The 13,829-nt window shown below is 39.5% G+C and overlaps 1 protein-coding gene and 1 non-coding gene across 19 annotated transcripts in view; both read left to right on the plus strand.

Moving 5' to 3' along the window:
- LOC144994633 (slit homolog 2 protein-like) overlaps window positions 1-13,829 on the plus strand; it is a 96,744-nt gene that overhangs the window by 65,277 nt on the left and 17,638 nt on the right. For 6 of the 18 annotated variants that reach the window (XM_078953382.1, XM_078953333.1, XM_078953392.1 and 3 more), the window contains exons 6-19: window positions 568-639; window positions 1,715-1,786; window positions 2,032-2,195; window positions 2,301-2,312; window positions 2,568-2,706; window positions 6,052-6,123; window positions 6,319-6,390; window positions 8,711-8,782; window positions 8,928-9,071; window positions 9,501-9,664; window positions 10,629-10,652; window positions 13,100-13,250; window positions 13,354-13,428; window positions 13,539-13,682. In XM_078953382.1, the coding sequence (XP_078809508.1) occupies window positions 568-639; window positions 1,715-1,786; window positions 2,032-2,195; window positions 2,301-2,312; window positions 2,568-2,706; window positions 6,052-6,123; window positions 6,319-6,390; window positions 8,711-8,782; window positions 8,928-9,071; window positions 9,501-9,664; window positions 10,629-10,652; window positions 13,100-13,250; window positions 13,354-13,428; window positions 13,539-13,682 (1,377 nt within the window). Of the gene's footprint in view, window positions 1-567; window positions 640-1,714; window positions 1,787-2,031; window positions 2,196-2,300; window positions 2,313-2,567; window positions 2,707-6,051; window positions 6,124-6,318; window positions 6,391-8,710; window positions 8,783-8,927; window positions 9,072-9,500; window positions 9,665-10,628; window positions 10,653-11,692; window positions 11,711-13,099; window positions 13,251-13,353; window positions 13,429-13,538; window positions 13,683-13,829 lie in introns of all 18 variants that reach the window. The other 12 variants (XM_078953358.1, XM_078953400.1, XM_078953365.1 and 9 more) reach the window with 4 other exon arrangements.
- mir218a-1 (microRNA mir-218a-1) lies at window positions 12,469-12,573 on the plus strand. The gene has a single exon (NR_107078.1). It is a non-coding gene; the product is annotated as a microRNA mir-218a-1 (primary transcript).

Here is a 13,829-nt window from a genome sequence, read left to right on the forward strand (position 1 = left end):
CTTTGTTTCGGCTCAGTCATAATTAATATAATTGCTGATTGTTGGTTACTTCATTGGTAAAGCAACTGCCCAGCAGTAAAGTTCTATAAATATTGATTTATTTAGTAATTCCCTGCCTGCTGATTTTTTTTCCTCTCGCATCAGACAATTTTTTAAATGCCATGCAATTATTTTAAAAGGACAAGGATTAGGTGCGTGTTTGTAAATGTGTGTGTGAGAGCGAGTGTGTGCACTAGAATGCAAGGGAGCGCACATGATTTACTGTCCTTATGTCTTAATTAAATTGTTTCAACAAAGCTGCTCCCAGAAAGAGCCAGAGACAGGGAAACGATGTGAGTTGAAGTGCGTCCACATTAGGTGTCAGATAGGAAAAGAATAGAAAAGGATTCAGGAGCGCATCTGCAAGGCATTGTGACTCAGAGGAGTGAAAGTGAGCGTAAAGGAGACAGAGAAGGGTTGAGGATGAGTTTTCTTGGAGAGCTGATCTATTATCCTCAGTAGTTCTGAAGATCTACTGTAAGAAATCTATACATCATCAGCTTTTCTTTTGTCCCTGCATGTGTGCAGCCAGTTGGACTACAACCACATCAGCTGTATTGAGGATGGAGCTTTCCGAGCGTTACGTGACCTGGAAGTGCTGTGAGTACAAACTTACTCAGTCAAAAGGGCAGTTTCTTTTAACAGTTGGTTAACCAGAAATTAAATGCAATCTTAATCTTTTCTTTTAAAATTTATATTAATTTCTATTTAAGTGAAACTGTCTTCACTGTATCGTCAGTTAATTTTTGAGTCATTATTGTTACCGACAGCAAAGGCTGCTCCACTGCAGAACCTTTGACAAAAACAACTTCAAGTGTTGTCCTCTGAAAATAACAAAACTGCAGGGCTTTATTGAGAATTTTTATTTTAAAAAACACATTTAACGAAAAACATAATATTTACATGTTTCTTAGTATTGGTGACCATAGGAGATTTACAGAGTTGGTAAAACTTTAGTGGAAATTAATTATGAGTTCAAATGTGTGCGGCTGAAACCTTCCAGTCTTACCTTCCATTGCAGAGGAGAGCATCTGCAGGCAGATTTCAGATGTTAAAGTGAGCTTTATTTGCATAAACATATCTTTAGAGGTTAAATCAATGCCATTGGAACTTAAGTAAGCATCCTCTTCAAAAACAATGGGATTTAAAGAGCATGATGGAGGCCATGTTGAAAGGAAATTAAGATTGTTTGCATTTCTGAGAATTGCTTTATTCAAATCATGGTGAATCAGGAGCAGATGAAAAAAATGCCATTAGAAAAGCTTGTAGTTGGAATTTAGAAACCACAACTGGCCTCAAGCAGCCTGCTTTGATTGCTTCTTATGGGATGGAAGACGACTATACCCATGTACGTCTTTGTTTTCCTCGTCTGAGCTGGCATCTGGCTCAAAACTGTACGGCTGGATAGCTCCAATGTTGCTCGCCATTTTTGTGACATCGCTAATGTTAGGTTGGGGTTTTGAGAGGCTGTAGGCTAGTGGGAAAGCGTGTCAACAGATGGGTAATGGGGATGAAGGTGGGCTTACTCCGTGCCAGCACAAGACAGAGGTGAATTTCTAATGAACTCCTACCGCTCTACAGAAACTATGTCCTAGAAAACTTTTTTTTTACAATGTTTGGAATATGAAGTTTTGTTAAAATGTATTTATGTATTGATTTGTCCTTTTATCCTTAGCACCCTTAATAACAACAACATCAGCCGTCTGTCTGTGGCCAGCTTCAATCACATGCCAAAACTCAGGACTTTGTAAGTGACAACACATTTGGTCAACAAAACGGGATAAAGAATTGATCCGTCATCCTTCAATCCATTGATTGACCTGTACTTTCTCTCCTCCGCCCACCACCACTCTTGTTTACCCCGCCGTCAAATTTGTTTTGCTTCCTCTTCCTCCACCTGCTCTCATCACTTTTGTTCTCCCTCCCTTCACTGTCACTGTCAAATACTCCCCAATCCCCTCCTCTCCTCCCTCCCGCCTCATCTCTGCCCAGCCGCCTGCACTCCAACAACCTGCAGTGTGACTGCCATGTAGCCTGGCTCTCCGAGTGGCTGCGACAGCGCCCCCGCCTGGGTCTTTACACGCAGTGCATGTCTCCTCCGCATTTGAGGGGGCATAATGTGGCTGAGGTGCAGAAGAAGGAGTTTGTGTGCACAGGTAGGTTGAGATCGCTCATGCTTGTGTGCTTTTTTACTGTTTCTCAACAGCAAAAGTATCTTTTGCGTCATATCTTTGCTCCTTCTTCTGCTCATGCTTTTCAAGATGCGGTTGAAGGTCAGTATTTATCTTCTTTTGCATGGCTTCTCTTTATTTTTTGACATTGCATTTACTCAAATATTAATCTGTTTGCCATAAATCCAGTAACATCTAAAGTTACATTTCAGAAATGGTGTCTTTCTTTATAAATTTGTCCGTCCGATGCAGTTTTATTTTAATTTTAAATGCTGTTTCATAAAAAGGGGCAAAGGATTTTTTGTAATCATACAAAAACCTAATCATGGATCTTACTGGCTCCCTGTCTTTGTGTAGGTCACCAGTCGTCATCATCTTCCTCCTGCAGTGTTTTACAGTGCCCAGAGTCCTGCACCTGCAGCAACAACATTGTGGACTGCAGAGGAAAGGGCCTGACAGAAATACCCACCAACCTTCCCGAAACCATTACTGAGATGTAAGACACGGGACACTCCACACTGTTGCTTCACAATTCATTTAAACTGCATGAAAGTCTCAGTCAAACCTCAGAAATCTTGCTGTTTCACTTTGCACCTCTCAATCTTTTTCCTTTTGTCCTCCTCCGCCTTTCTGTTTTAGCATTTCTGCATATGTGTGTGCGTAGAGAAATAAAAGCATACATCTGTGAAATTAGAATGTCTGCTCATGCAGTACTTTCCCTTTTGAGGGAATAGAAGAGGAGTGAGGGGTAAAACAATTTAGAGATTAATCTGAAATTCCATACTGGTGTCTAATAGTCAGAATCAAGAGGGAAAAAAATAAAGCAGAGCTAAAACAAAAGTCATTATATGCAGTTACATGCTCAGGAACTCAAGACAAAAAGTTTGCTGCATTCTATGGACATCTCTGTTTTCTACATAACGTTTGTGTTGTTCTTTGCACATTCATCTGATTTAATGAGCTGCTCCAAAGCACAAGCCAACAGTGTGTAATCAGCTTTTTGCTTTCCAACGATTCACCCCACCACTGCAAAAGCAAGTTACGGTTCTACAAGGTAGAAGAAACTACGAGGAGTACACCCACCTTTCCCTCGTAACAATCTATTCTGATGTGGATGGCGAAGATGGTTATGTTTTGAAGTCTGACTGTTTTTTACAAGATGTGAATCGTATCAAGAAAGGAGACATAGTCTGCTTGAGGCAGAGGAGGAGAATGTTAATCTCACTTCTGAGCTGAGTCTATTAAAAAACATAGTCAGCTCATTAGCTCTCCACAGGTTTCCATTAGTTTGATCCCACTTTTCCTTGAACCCCGTAATCTTCTTCATCCCTGACCACACAACCCACACATTGTTCTCTGGGAGCTTACTCTTCATCTTTTTCATGTAAACATCATTGCTCCCTTTTAGCTTTGTCTTCAACATCTTTCTGCAGACCCCTACAAAAGAAGAGAGCTTTATGAGACAAACTGTTATCATCCACGACTGATCTGTAAATGTTCTGTTCATTCCATACACTATTTAATACTTTCAAAGATTTAAAACCACGTTTAGACATTCAAGAAATGTTTCCAGGTTTTAAGTTGTTTTATTACATTTTATCAAGCTCTTCTTAAAATCAACTTACTCAAGAATTTTTGTCTCTTTAAGAGCTACAATCTAGAAAAAAGAAATTATTATTAAAATTAGTCAAACTCCTGTTGCTCCATACTCTAAACAATAGAAAAACTTGATTTAAGACTCAAAAAAAAACAAATTGCACTGAAATTTCTGGTTTAATTTTACGGATGATATTTTAAAGTTCAATGAATATTGACAAGTTAGACTGCTATTCATTGTGATCGTTTATCTAAGATCATATTCTTATTTTGTCCCTGTAATTGAAAGGAACTACAATTAGGTTCATAAAGGCTCAAAAATACAAACCATTTACTTAAAATTAGAAAAAAGCATTTACAAGGCTGTATAACATTCCAGTTCATCTAATTCTATCTAACAGATAGTTTTTTGAATGCTTTCTTTCAAAATGTTGATATTTTATTGTGTGATTTTCTAAGTAAAAAAACGATTTGCTCCATGGACAAATGTTTTTGTTATTTTCTAGTCTTTTCTTGTAAGTGTTTCCTCTTTCCTATTTTAGGCTACTTCTTTTACTGTGAGGCAATCTTACAGATGTTTCTCGATACCTATAGTACTTTTCTGATCGTCTCTAAAAATGTTGATGCTGTAAGTCCAGAGTGGGATTTTTTTTTTTTGTGTTTTCTTTTTTTTTTGTGTGTTGAAGCTTTTGACAAACTGTCGGAAAGTTGGACCAGTGGGAGCGAGAGAATCATAGCTGAAACCTCCAGAGATAGCCAGAGAGTGCATTTGGCTGTCATGCTGATGGTGTAAAATGTCGGGTCACCAACCACTAAAATGTCAACTCTGTTGGTGGAAAATGCAGATATGAACTGATCAACCCCATATCTGGGGTTGATTACAGGCCACGTCTGGGAGAAGCGAACAAATTCTTGTTTTATCTCTGATACAATGGGCTCATCTTTATCATTTAACCAGTGACCTCACATTATATTGGAATGAAAGAAAATATTCTTCTTCTCCTTTACATTTGCAAAATTTCATGTTCATTAATGAGAGATTCTGAAACTCTTTCTGGGGGTATATTATAACTGTCAAAACATAAAGCCTTATTTTAATGAACGTTTTTCTGATGCAGACAAAAACATAATGATTGTGACTGAAACAAACTACCATTGTTTCTTTTTTTTTCTTTTAAAGTCCCACTCCAATCATCTTTTGATCTATTTTAAAAGTGTTCCCAGTGGTCTTTTATTTATGATTAAACCATTTTTAGCCAAATTTATCATTTATTTCATCATTTTCCTTAACAAAGTTTCCACAGAACGGCAGTAATTCGTTTGAAATTCATCTCTGAGTTGATGGCGGGACTGTTGGCGCTGTGTACGATTTTAATGTGTAAGACTGATTAGCATTTTAATTTGGTTTCTCTTTGAAAACAAAGACATACACGAATCCTCTCATATGCGAGTAGATGCATCAGATGGAGCAAAGCAGGGAGTTTGTACCCTGACGACTGTTGCCCCTATTTCACTGCTACAAGTTTTTTCCAACAGCATTTTTTTGTCTGCTTCTAATTCACAGCAATTTGATTTAAAAATACTCAGAAATGCAATTTTTAGCTTAATCTCCCTAATATATGTCCTGCAAGAGAAAAATGCCGCAAAAACATGTTAAAAACACTGTTTTCATTGGAGTGGAGCTTGAGTGGAGCATCAATTCACAACCAAGGTTGTCTCAAGGAGCTTCGCAAACATATCCAATGCAACCTGCCGTACCCAGAATGCAGTTGTGTGAATGAGGGGAGGAAAACTTCAAAATGAAAGAGAATAGAGAAACCTCCAGCAGAACCAGACTCGGCCTCATAAGTGACCAGCTGCACCAGTGGCCCTCTTACATGAGAAATGTTTAGTTGTTTGGATTTCTCTATTATTCTTTCCCTCCCTCTTCTTCACACTTACTACTTGGTTTATTTTGTTTCGCCTGACAGACAATGAGTCAGACTGGCACTTGATGGAACACTGCTCAGATAGGAAAGTATGTGTTTGTACTCCCTCTGTGTTTGTGTGTCCGTGTTCACATGTTACCAAGGGCAGGAGATCAGAGAAATGTCAGACTTTGGCTAGAGCCATCAAAGTGCCTTATCAGGGAAATGTTCCCTGCAGCTACAGCCTCTGGAAATGAGCAACAGCAGTCCAGAGATTGGGCGGTGATAGGGAAATGTTAATGTCTCTTCTCAATGGCTGTGTGTATGTTTGGTTCCAGACGACTGGAGCAGAACGCCATCAAGGTGATCCCAGCTGGGGCCTTTTCTCCTTATAAGAGGCTGCGCAGGATGTGAGTAGATCAGAGCAAGTGTGGATTTTTTTTTTATCCTGTCAGCCATCCATTAAAAACTTTCTGCTGATAACTCTGCGCCTTGTTTTGACCCCTTTGTTGCGCTTTCTGCAAGCCTTTCTTGTTCACTCTCTCCATCTTCGTTCTCTGCTCCTCTGTTTCTCATTTCCTTTTTGCCTTTTACGTGTTTTTTAGAGACTTGAGCAATAATCAGATATCGGAGCTGGCCTCAGATGCCTTCCAGGGCCTGCGTTCCCTCAACTCTTTGTGAGTATTGTGTGTTGTTTGCACCCAAGATGTAGTCAGAGCCATGTGAAGCCTTCATTACAGCCCACTTTGTATCTGTACCCAAAAATGAATCATTAATTTTAGCTTATTTAATGTCAATTACAATTGCACAGCTCTTTAAAAAAAAATCTAATCCTTAACTGTGAATATGCAAAGAATTTCTAAGGAAGATAAGCTTTGATTTCCACAGTTTTGTGGTTAGGAGACTGAGTTCTTCCCCTGGGTACTACCTAAGTGTACTGAAATACGACTTTATGTACGCGTGACCTTTAAGTTGTACATCTTTAAATGCAAGTTTTGTGTGCGAAGACAGATGAGCTAAAGGTTGTAGCATGGAACTTTGCAGCTGGATGTCCTCAGCATTTTGCTCCTTTAAAGGTTTGTGTACTTGAAAAGCCATTTACAGGATTGCAAGGCGCTGCAGCATCAATTTGTGATGCAAAATCATTTACAGTATGTAACGACTTAAAGGAAACTTGGATCTAGCGCACACTGAATGTAAATTGTTACACTCCAGCTTTCCAAAACGAACCACTGTTATTTGTTCCCACATTAACATTCATAAAACCAGCATTCTCTATATTCCAATAACCAACTATAACTAGCTATAACTTAAAGGTGTTGCTCATCAACCTTAAAAAGAAAAACCGTACTATTTTCTATTAGATTTTCGCATGCCAATCATTTCTTTGCATTCATTAGTTTAAAGCTGTTTTTCTTTTTTTTTTTACACCAAGTGTGTCATCATTCCTTTAGAAAATTAACAAACAACAAAAAGGAAACTTTCATTTTTTGTGAAAATGTTTCAACAGAACAGTGGAGTTTATAGTCCTGGACCATCTGCTTTGCATGTGAAGTTTAACAACAGAAGAAGGGGAGAGGAACAAAAACAGGGAGCAAGTTACTTGATGAAAGAATTATGTTAAGGTCTCCTCCTCCCAGAGTCAATAATTCATAAATGCTGAATTGCTGAATGGAGGTTTGCTGTCACCTCATTACACACTCACCACAGACATAATGGGACACATGGATTCATGCTGACGCACCACATACAACGTGGCTTTCACATTAAGCTGGCTCTGTGCATTCTTTGTGTGTCAGTGTTAGGTGAGAGCATGTAAAATTGAGTTGTGTTTGCACATGTAGATCCACAGAAGAGGTGGTGAGTCTGTGAGGCACAAATGAGGCGTCCATCCTCCAATGAAGTGTGAGCACTGTTTCAGGTCTCCCAGGGATTTGGTCTCTGCTTTGTGGAATAAAGCCCTAATCTAAAAACATTCCTGTTTACACTGCTTCTATAACTGAGAGTGGAGCATAGAGATGACTGATTAATTGGTCATGAGAGGAAATGTTTGTGATCTGAAAATTATAGATCCACAAGCATCTAGATGAATTTTTGACTTCTTTACTGCAGAACAAATCCTTTGGTAAATGTGAACAAAAGTTATTTTAACCATTTCATGCCTGAATGTATTTCCAATTATGCTAAAAAATATTCTTCAGTAGTTTTTCTTTTCATGGTTATTCTAAATTAATGCCGCAGTCACGATGGGGAGGCATCGGCAGAATTTATTCTGCCTCCTGATTTTTTTTTAAATTGTTGGCGTGGTCATGAATGTAGACGGCGGAAGTCAGACGGGGATGATGCCATTACAAAATCAGGCGACTGCTGAGCAGCCACAGGTCGGTGGTAGCCGGTTTGCAGCTCTGTCTCCGGACAGTGGGCGTCCGGAGACAGCCATAGTTCTAGGTAGCCCAGGGATAGATAAAAAGCATCCATTCTGCACCGTGCCATGTAAAAATGCGACTGATTACAAATGCCGCAACATGCTGTATTAGCTGAAAAACACCAATTTATGTTGTGACATTTTGGGATAAGTGACCATAGTATTAGTGGAGTCCTGTATTAAACGATATGTTGCAAATTAGAGACATACAGCGTGAAGGGATTAATTGACATGGGATTGTTTAAATAATTTATATAAACCCGTCTTTTTTCCATCCATCTTTAAGTTAAACACTAAAATTAAGGAAGGAAAATCTTCTTAAATTCATTAATCCTCTTTTTGATTGACTTAGGGAAGTTACAATTTTTTATATTTTTTACTTTGTTTTCTCTCACTGCCTTAACATGGCAGTGACTTTGCAAAAAAATTGTCTGTAAATCGACAAACAGAAAACGTTTATGAGCAGAAAATTGAGGTTTAACACAAGGGATGCTTGTGTATGTTGTACTTTCTTGGATAAGAATTATTTCAGTTTGTCACCTGATATAGATAAGGGTTTTTTTTCTCTTTAGGGTTCTATATGGGAACAAGATCACAGAGATTTCCAAGGGTCTGTTTGAAGGACTGTTTTCTCTGCAGCTGCTGTAAGTTCACACTCACACGAATATTAGAAACAGATAAAGAGATTTGGGTTGAGTGGAAATGTTGTTCTCCATGTTTTAACAATCAGAGATTTCAAAATAATAGAAAAGATTTTAATTTCACCCCAAATTTTGCTTCTTTTTTCAGCTTACTAAACGCCAATAAAATAGCATGTCTGCGCGTGGACGCATTCCAGGATCTTCATAACCTCAATTTGCTCTCACTGTATGACAACAAGCTCCAAACCATTGCCAAGGGGACCTTCTCATCTTTGAGAGCCATACAAACCCTGTATGTAAACACACACATTTAACTAACAACTGCCAGAGGATGTGAATAGAGGATGAAAATAATAATAAAACTATTTAAAGCACTGCATTACTGGAGTTCTGAACATGTGTATAGATAAAAACCTAAAATGCCAAAATCATCAGGCTCTTAGAGAAAGCCTCAGATTAAATAAATTGAATGGAAACATCAGTAAAAAGTTTCATTAGTATCTTTTTTATCTATTACATTTATATTCAATACGATGTAACTCTGTGAAACAAACTTTTTGCAAAATTAATATTTTTCTGAAAATGTTGATAGCTTTGAATGCACATATTTATTAGATACCGTTCTAACAGTTCATTAATGTGTTTTCACTTATTTTATTAAAGTTTTTTTTATGTTTTTGTTTTTTTTTTTGTTTGTTTTTTTTGCATGTGGGTGATTTAGCCACTTAGCCCAAAACCCCTTTATCTGTGACTGTCACCTGAAGTGGCTGGCTGACTACCTGCAGGACAACCCCATTGAGACGAGCGGCGCCCGATGCACCAGCCCACGCCGGCTCGCCAACAAACGAATCGGACAGATCAAGAGCAAGAAGTTCCGCTGCTCAGGTTAGAACTCCAAGAGAGTCATGGAAAAGTTTGATTGAAATAGTGAAAGCAGAGGCAAACACAGTACAAAATGAAGAAAAAAAGGTCCTTCACTCCTGGCCTCAACATTTTGCTTCTCTTCAGTTAAATTTTGTAGAACTTCAGATAGTTAAAAATAAAACTTAAAATAAGAACAAATGGATTTTTTTTAATTAAGTAACTAACTCAAAACAAAGAAAACTACATTATAGATAATCTTTTTGTTGTTAAACGGTTGAAGTTAATCTTCAGAATGTACAGTTTAAACAAAAAAATCTGAATCACCTCGCTCATTTCAGCTTTGATAGTTTCGCTTCTTTGCTACTATGTCAGACACAAATACAGTATCACAATACCTATTAAATGGTTAAGTATTAAGAGATTTTTGATAAGTTTGAATACAGTACAGAGGATAGCTCTGTTCGTGACAAGAAAGGAATGTATCGTGAATCGCTGATCGTTTCATTGTGATTACGTTAGAAGCTACAATTGAAAAGAGCCACAGTCAGACAACAACAAGAAGGTTTGGTATGTAGTGCTGGCTGCACAGCAGCCCACTAAGTATTTGAATCAGGAGATGTTCTCCAGCTGTTTAAACACTCCACAGAGGAGCCATGTTTCACACAACAACTCACTTCGTTTAACCTTAAGCTTAACCCTCAGTGGAACTCTGAACTTTATAGTTCTAAAAGCTGCTTGACTCCTTTGTAGTTGATCAATCAAATGTGTACATCCAGATCCCCAAACATCCAACTTATGACAAACTTTCCTCACCTCTGTTTTCATTCTGTGTTTTCCTGCTGAGGTTTCCCTTCGGCCTCTTTCTACTAACCGCAAAAGCGCAACATTTCTTTATTTTCACCCACACATGTGGCTGCTGTTATCTTTTCGTCTAGCCTTCTAGTCATTTGTTGATCTTAATTTTGACTCTCTGTTTCTCCGTTAGCTAGAGAACAGTATTTCATCCCAGGTATTGTACTCTGAGCATGATTGTGTTTTGGTGTGTGTGTGCTTCAGACACTGTTTGCTCACTCTCTGCATACTCACGGCACTTTAAGTGACTCGCCTCGACTTACACTCTTTTACGAGCTAAAACACTTAATTTTGTGGTTAAAATCAGGTTGTGATGCATCACGCACCTGCTTTTTGATGAAAAGCTGATTGGAGGATCAATAAGATCAGTTTGGTGTCTGCAGGCCACTTTGTGCAGTACTGTACGCAATTAGACCATCCATGTAGTTATCATGGAGACTGCACTCCTCCTCCGGGCTTCTTAGCACATCTAATGATGGCCACAGTGCGAGTGTGTGCCTGCGAGCATTTGTGTTTGTGCCTCTCGCTGCAGAACATCAAAAGGTCACCCAGTCGCCATGCTCAGAGGGGTGCTGAGAAATATGCAAATCACGCATGCATTTGAGATCAGTAGCAGGACTAAAGGCGGTCATTACCAGAGCCGCATACGGAGGAGGGCTGGGTGGGTGTGTGTGCGTGCACGCTCACTGTAGTCATTAACTCTGCAGCTCACTAGGGGGGGTACAGAGGTTTCAAAGACCATATGCCACATGCAGGGCAAGGCTGCATAATTCAAGAACATTTCTGGCTGAAAAGTTCAATAAACGTGTCCTGTTCTGTGGAACATGATAGATATTACACTCCTCAATCAATATCATCAAAAATCACTTCAATCAAATTCCCATTACATTTTATGTTTGTTGGAGTTTTTTTGGGGTACATTTAAAGAGTTTAGTGGATTATTTATAGTTTTAGTTTCAACATCTCCAAGAAATAGATTTTATTAGATCTATTCCAGATGTACTTTTTACCATTTAATACCATCACGACTCTCACAACTGACAGGTCAGTCATAATTCTCAGTGAATCACTGAGCGGGACAGCCTGCAACCTGCGGCACGTGTTGCACCTTTTCCTACCCTCCCGTGCTTTTTTCTCCTTTCTGTTCAAATAAAACCCCTTTTTCTTTTTTTCTACTGCCTTTCTAACAAAATCAAGGAGTACACCATGTTGGCTGTAAGTAACGCACACACAAACCACATCCGTCAAGTCTGACCTCCTCACCTCACGTCCCAGGGCTGACCTCTGACCCCTCTGTAATTCCCTCCCGTCCTCTGCACACCACCCGCTACCAGAAAAATAATAAAAACAAGTTTTAAAACAACTTTTCTTTGATTGTCTTCTGTCTGTATGACGTGTGTCGTGTTGATATGTGAGTGTTAACCCAGAAGTCAGAGCTTCTCTTGCATTTAAGTGCTGCAGTAACTCTCCTCCCATTCCTGTAGCAGCTGCTCCACTCCTGATTCTGTTCTTTGTGAGTTTCGTTGTTTGTTGCTGTCTTCTCCGTCTTTTGTCACTTTACGGTACTTTTCTGCCTGCCCTGACCCTTCTTCGTGTTTTTTTCCGTCCTCTCTTTTTTAGTTTTTTTGTTATTCTTTTTTACCGTTCATCTTTACACTTTTCTTTGTTTTATTCTCATCTGCATTTTCCTATTTATTGTATTTTTCAAACTTTATGCCATCTTCCTTAAAGTGTCCCCCCTCATTTTTCTATTCTTCCTAATCCTTTGCTTTTAGCCTTTTTTTTTCCATCCCTCACTTCCTGACCCCCCACCACCATCCTATTTCCTTCTTGCCAGTAGCTGTCTTCCCTCTCTAATAGAAATTGTAGTGGAAATGCCAAGAAAAGACAGTCCCATCCTTTCTTGTCCTTAGATCTCACCTGCTTCCTCCTGCCCTCTGTCCTTCCCACCCCTGTGTTCCAGCGGAGGAGCAGTCAGTCAGCAGGTTGTTCCTTTGTGCTTGATCTAACCATGTGGCTGCCAGGTTCCTAAAAGTGGAACATGGTTCTGTCAAGCACCATGGAACGGCCCGGCAAATCCCTGCAGCATGGCCAAAGGTGCAAGAGACAGCAAACTCCTGTTGCTGCCTGCAGTCTTTGTGCGTGTGTGTTTTGAGAGATGACAGTCTGCATCTGCACAGGCGTACTTCTGCTCTGACTTTTGATGCTTTTTCACGTGTGCTGTGGTTTCTAAGACTAACATTTTCTTAGTAGTCTGACAGGAAAGAAAAACTCCACTTTTTTTTCTCCTTTGGGTGCATGGCTGTCTGTACTTGTTGATCTTTACATGTCTTTGTGTGATCTGGCTCCTAAAAGTCTGTGATGTACAAATAAAATATCATAAATCTACACTCCAATGCATTTGATCATGAGTAATGGTTGATTCCCGTCTAAAACTAAACTAGCACAACCCTGATTCAATGTTCCAGAAACCCCTCTATTGTATCACACCCCACACTTTGAGCATTAGCTGTGTTTTCTTATGACCCAGTTCCAGCAAACTGCACGGGGTTGACTCCTGCACTGCAAATGTCTTCAGTAACATTGTGGTTGTAATTCAAACAGGTACGGAGGATTACCGCAGTAAACTGGGAGGAGACTGCTTTGCCGACTTGGCCTGCCCTGAGAAATGTCGCTGCGAGGGCACGACAGTCGACTGCTCCAACCAGAAACTCACCAAAATACCAGATCACATTCCTCAGTACACAGCTGAATTGTGAGTTGTTTGATTTTCTCATTTCCCTTCAAAGCTGTGCCGTGAAAGAATCTTCGTTGTTGAAATCCTTTGGCCTGTTTCATCTCTTTTTTGTTGCTCTCAGGCGTCTTAACAACAATGAATTCACTGTTCTCGAGGCTACAGGGATCTTTAAAAAGTTGCCTCATCTGCGGAAAATGTAAGTCAAGTCCCGCAAATATAAAAAGGAAACAACCCAAAGTCACACAGAAGCATGTGACTGGGTCGCTCATCTCCTTTCAACTATCTCCACTTTTCTTTTCTTTGCAGCAACCTGAGCAACAACCGCATCACTGACATAGAGGAGGGTACGTTTGAAGGAGCTTCAGGGGTCAATGAGCTGATCTTGACATCTAACAAGCTGGAGAACATACACCACAGCATGTTGAAAGGACTCGGCGGCCTCCGCACACTGTGGGTACACACACATCCACTCTGAAATGCATACGCTTCGTGAGTCCTGGAAATATTTAAATCTGGTCCCGCATCCTGACATTGTACTCCCAATATTGGAAGAGCATGCATAATTAATGTTCTCATATTGGGTTTTTTATTTTTTGT

This window comes from Oryzias latipes, chromosome 1 (genome assembly GCF_053564925.1).
Source record: "Oryzias latipes strain Hd-rR chromosome 1, Olatipes_Hd-rR_3.1".
Taxonomy (NCBI): domain Eukaryota; kingdom Metazoa; phylum Chordata; class Actinopteri; order Beloniformes; family Adrianichthyidae; genus Oryzias; species Oryzias latipes.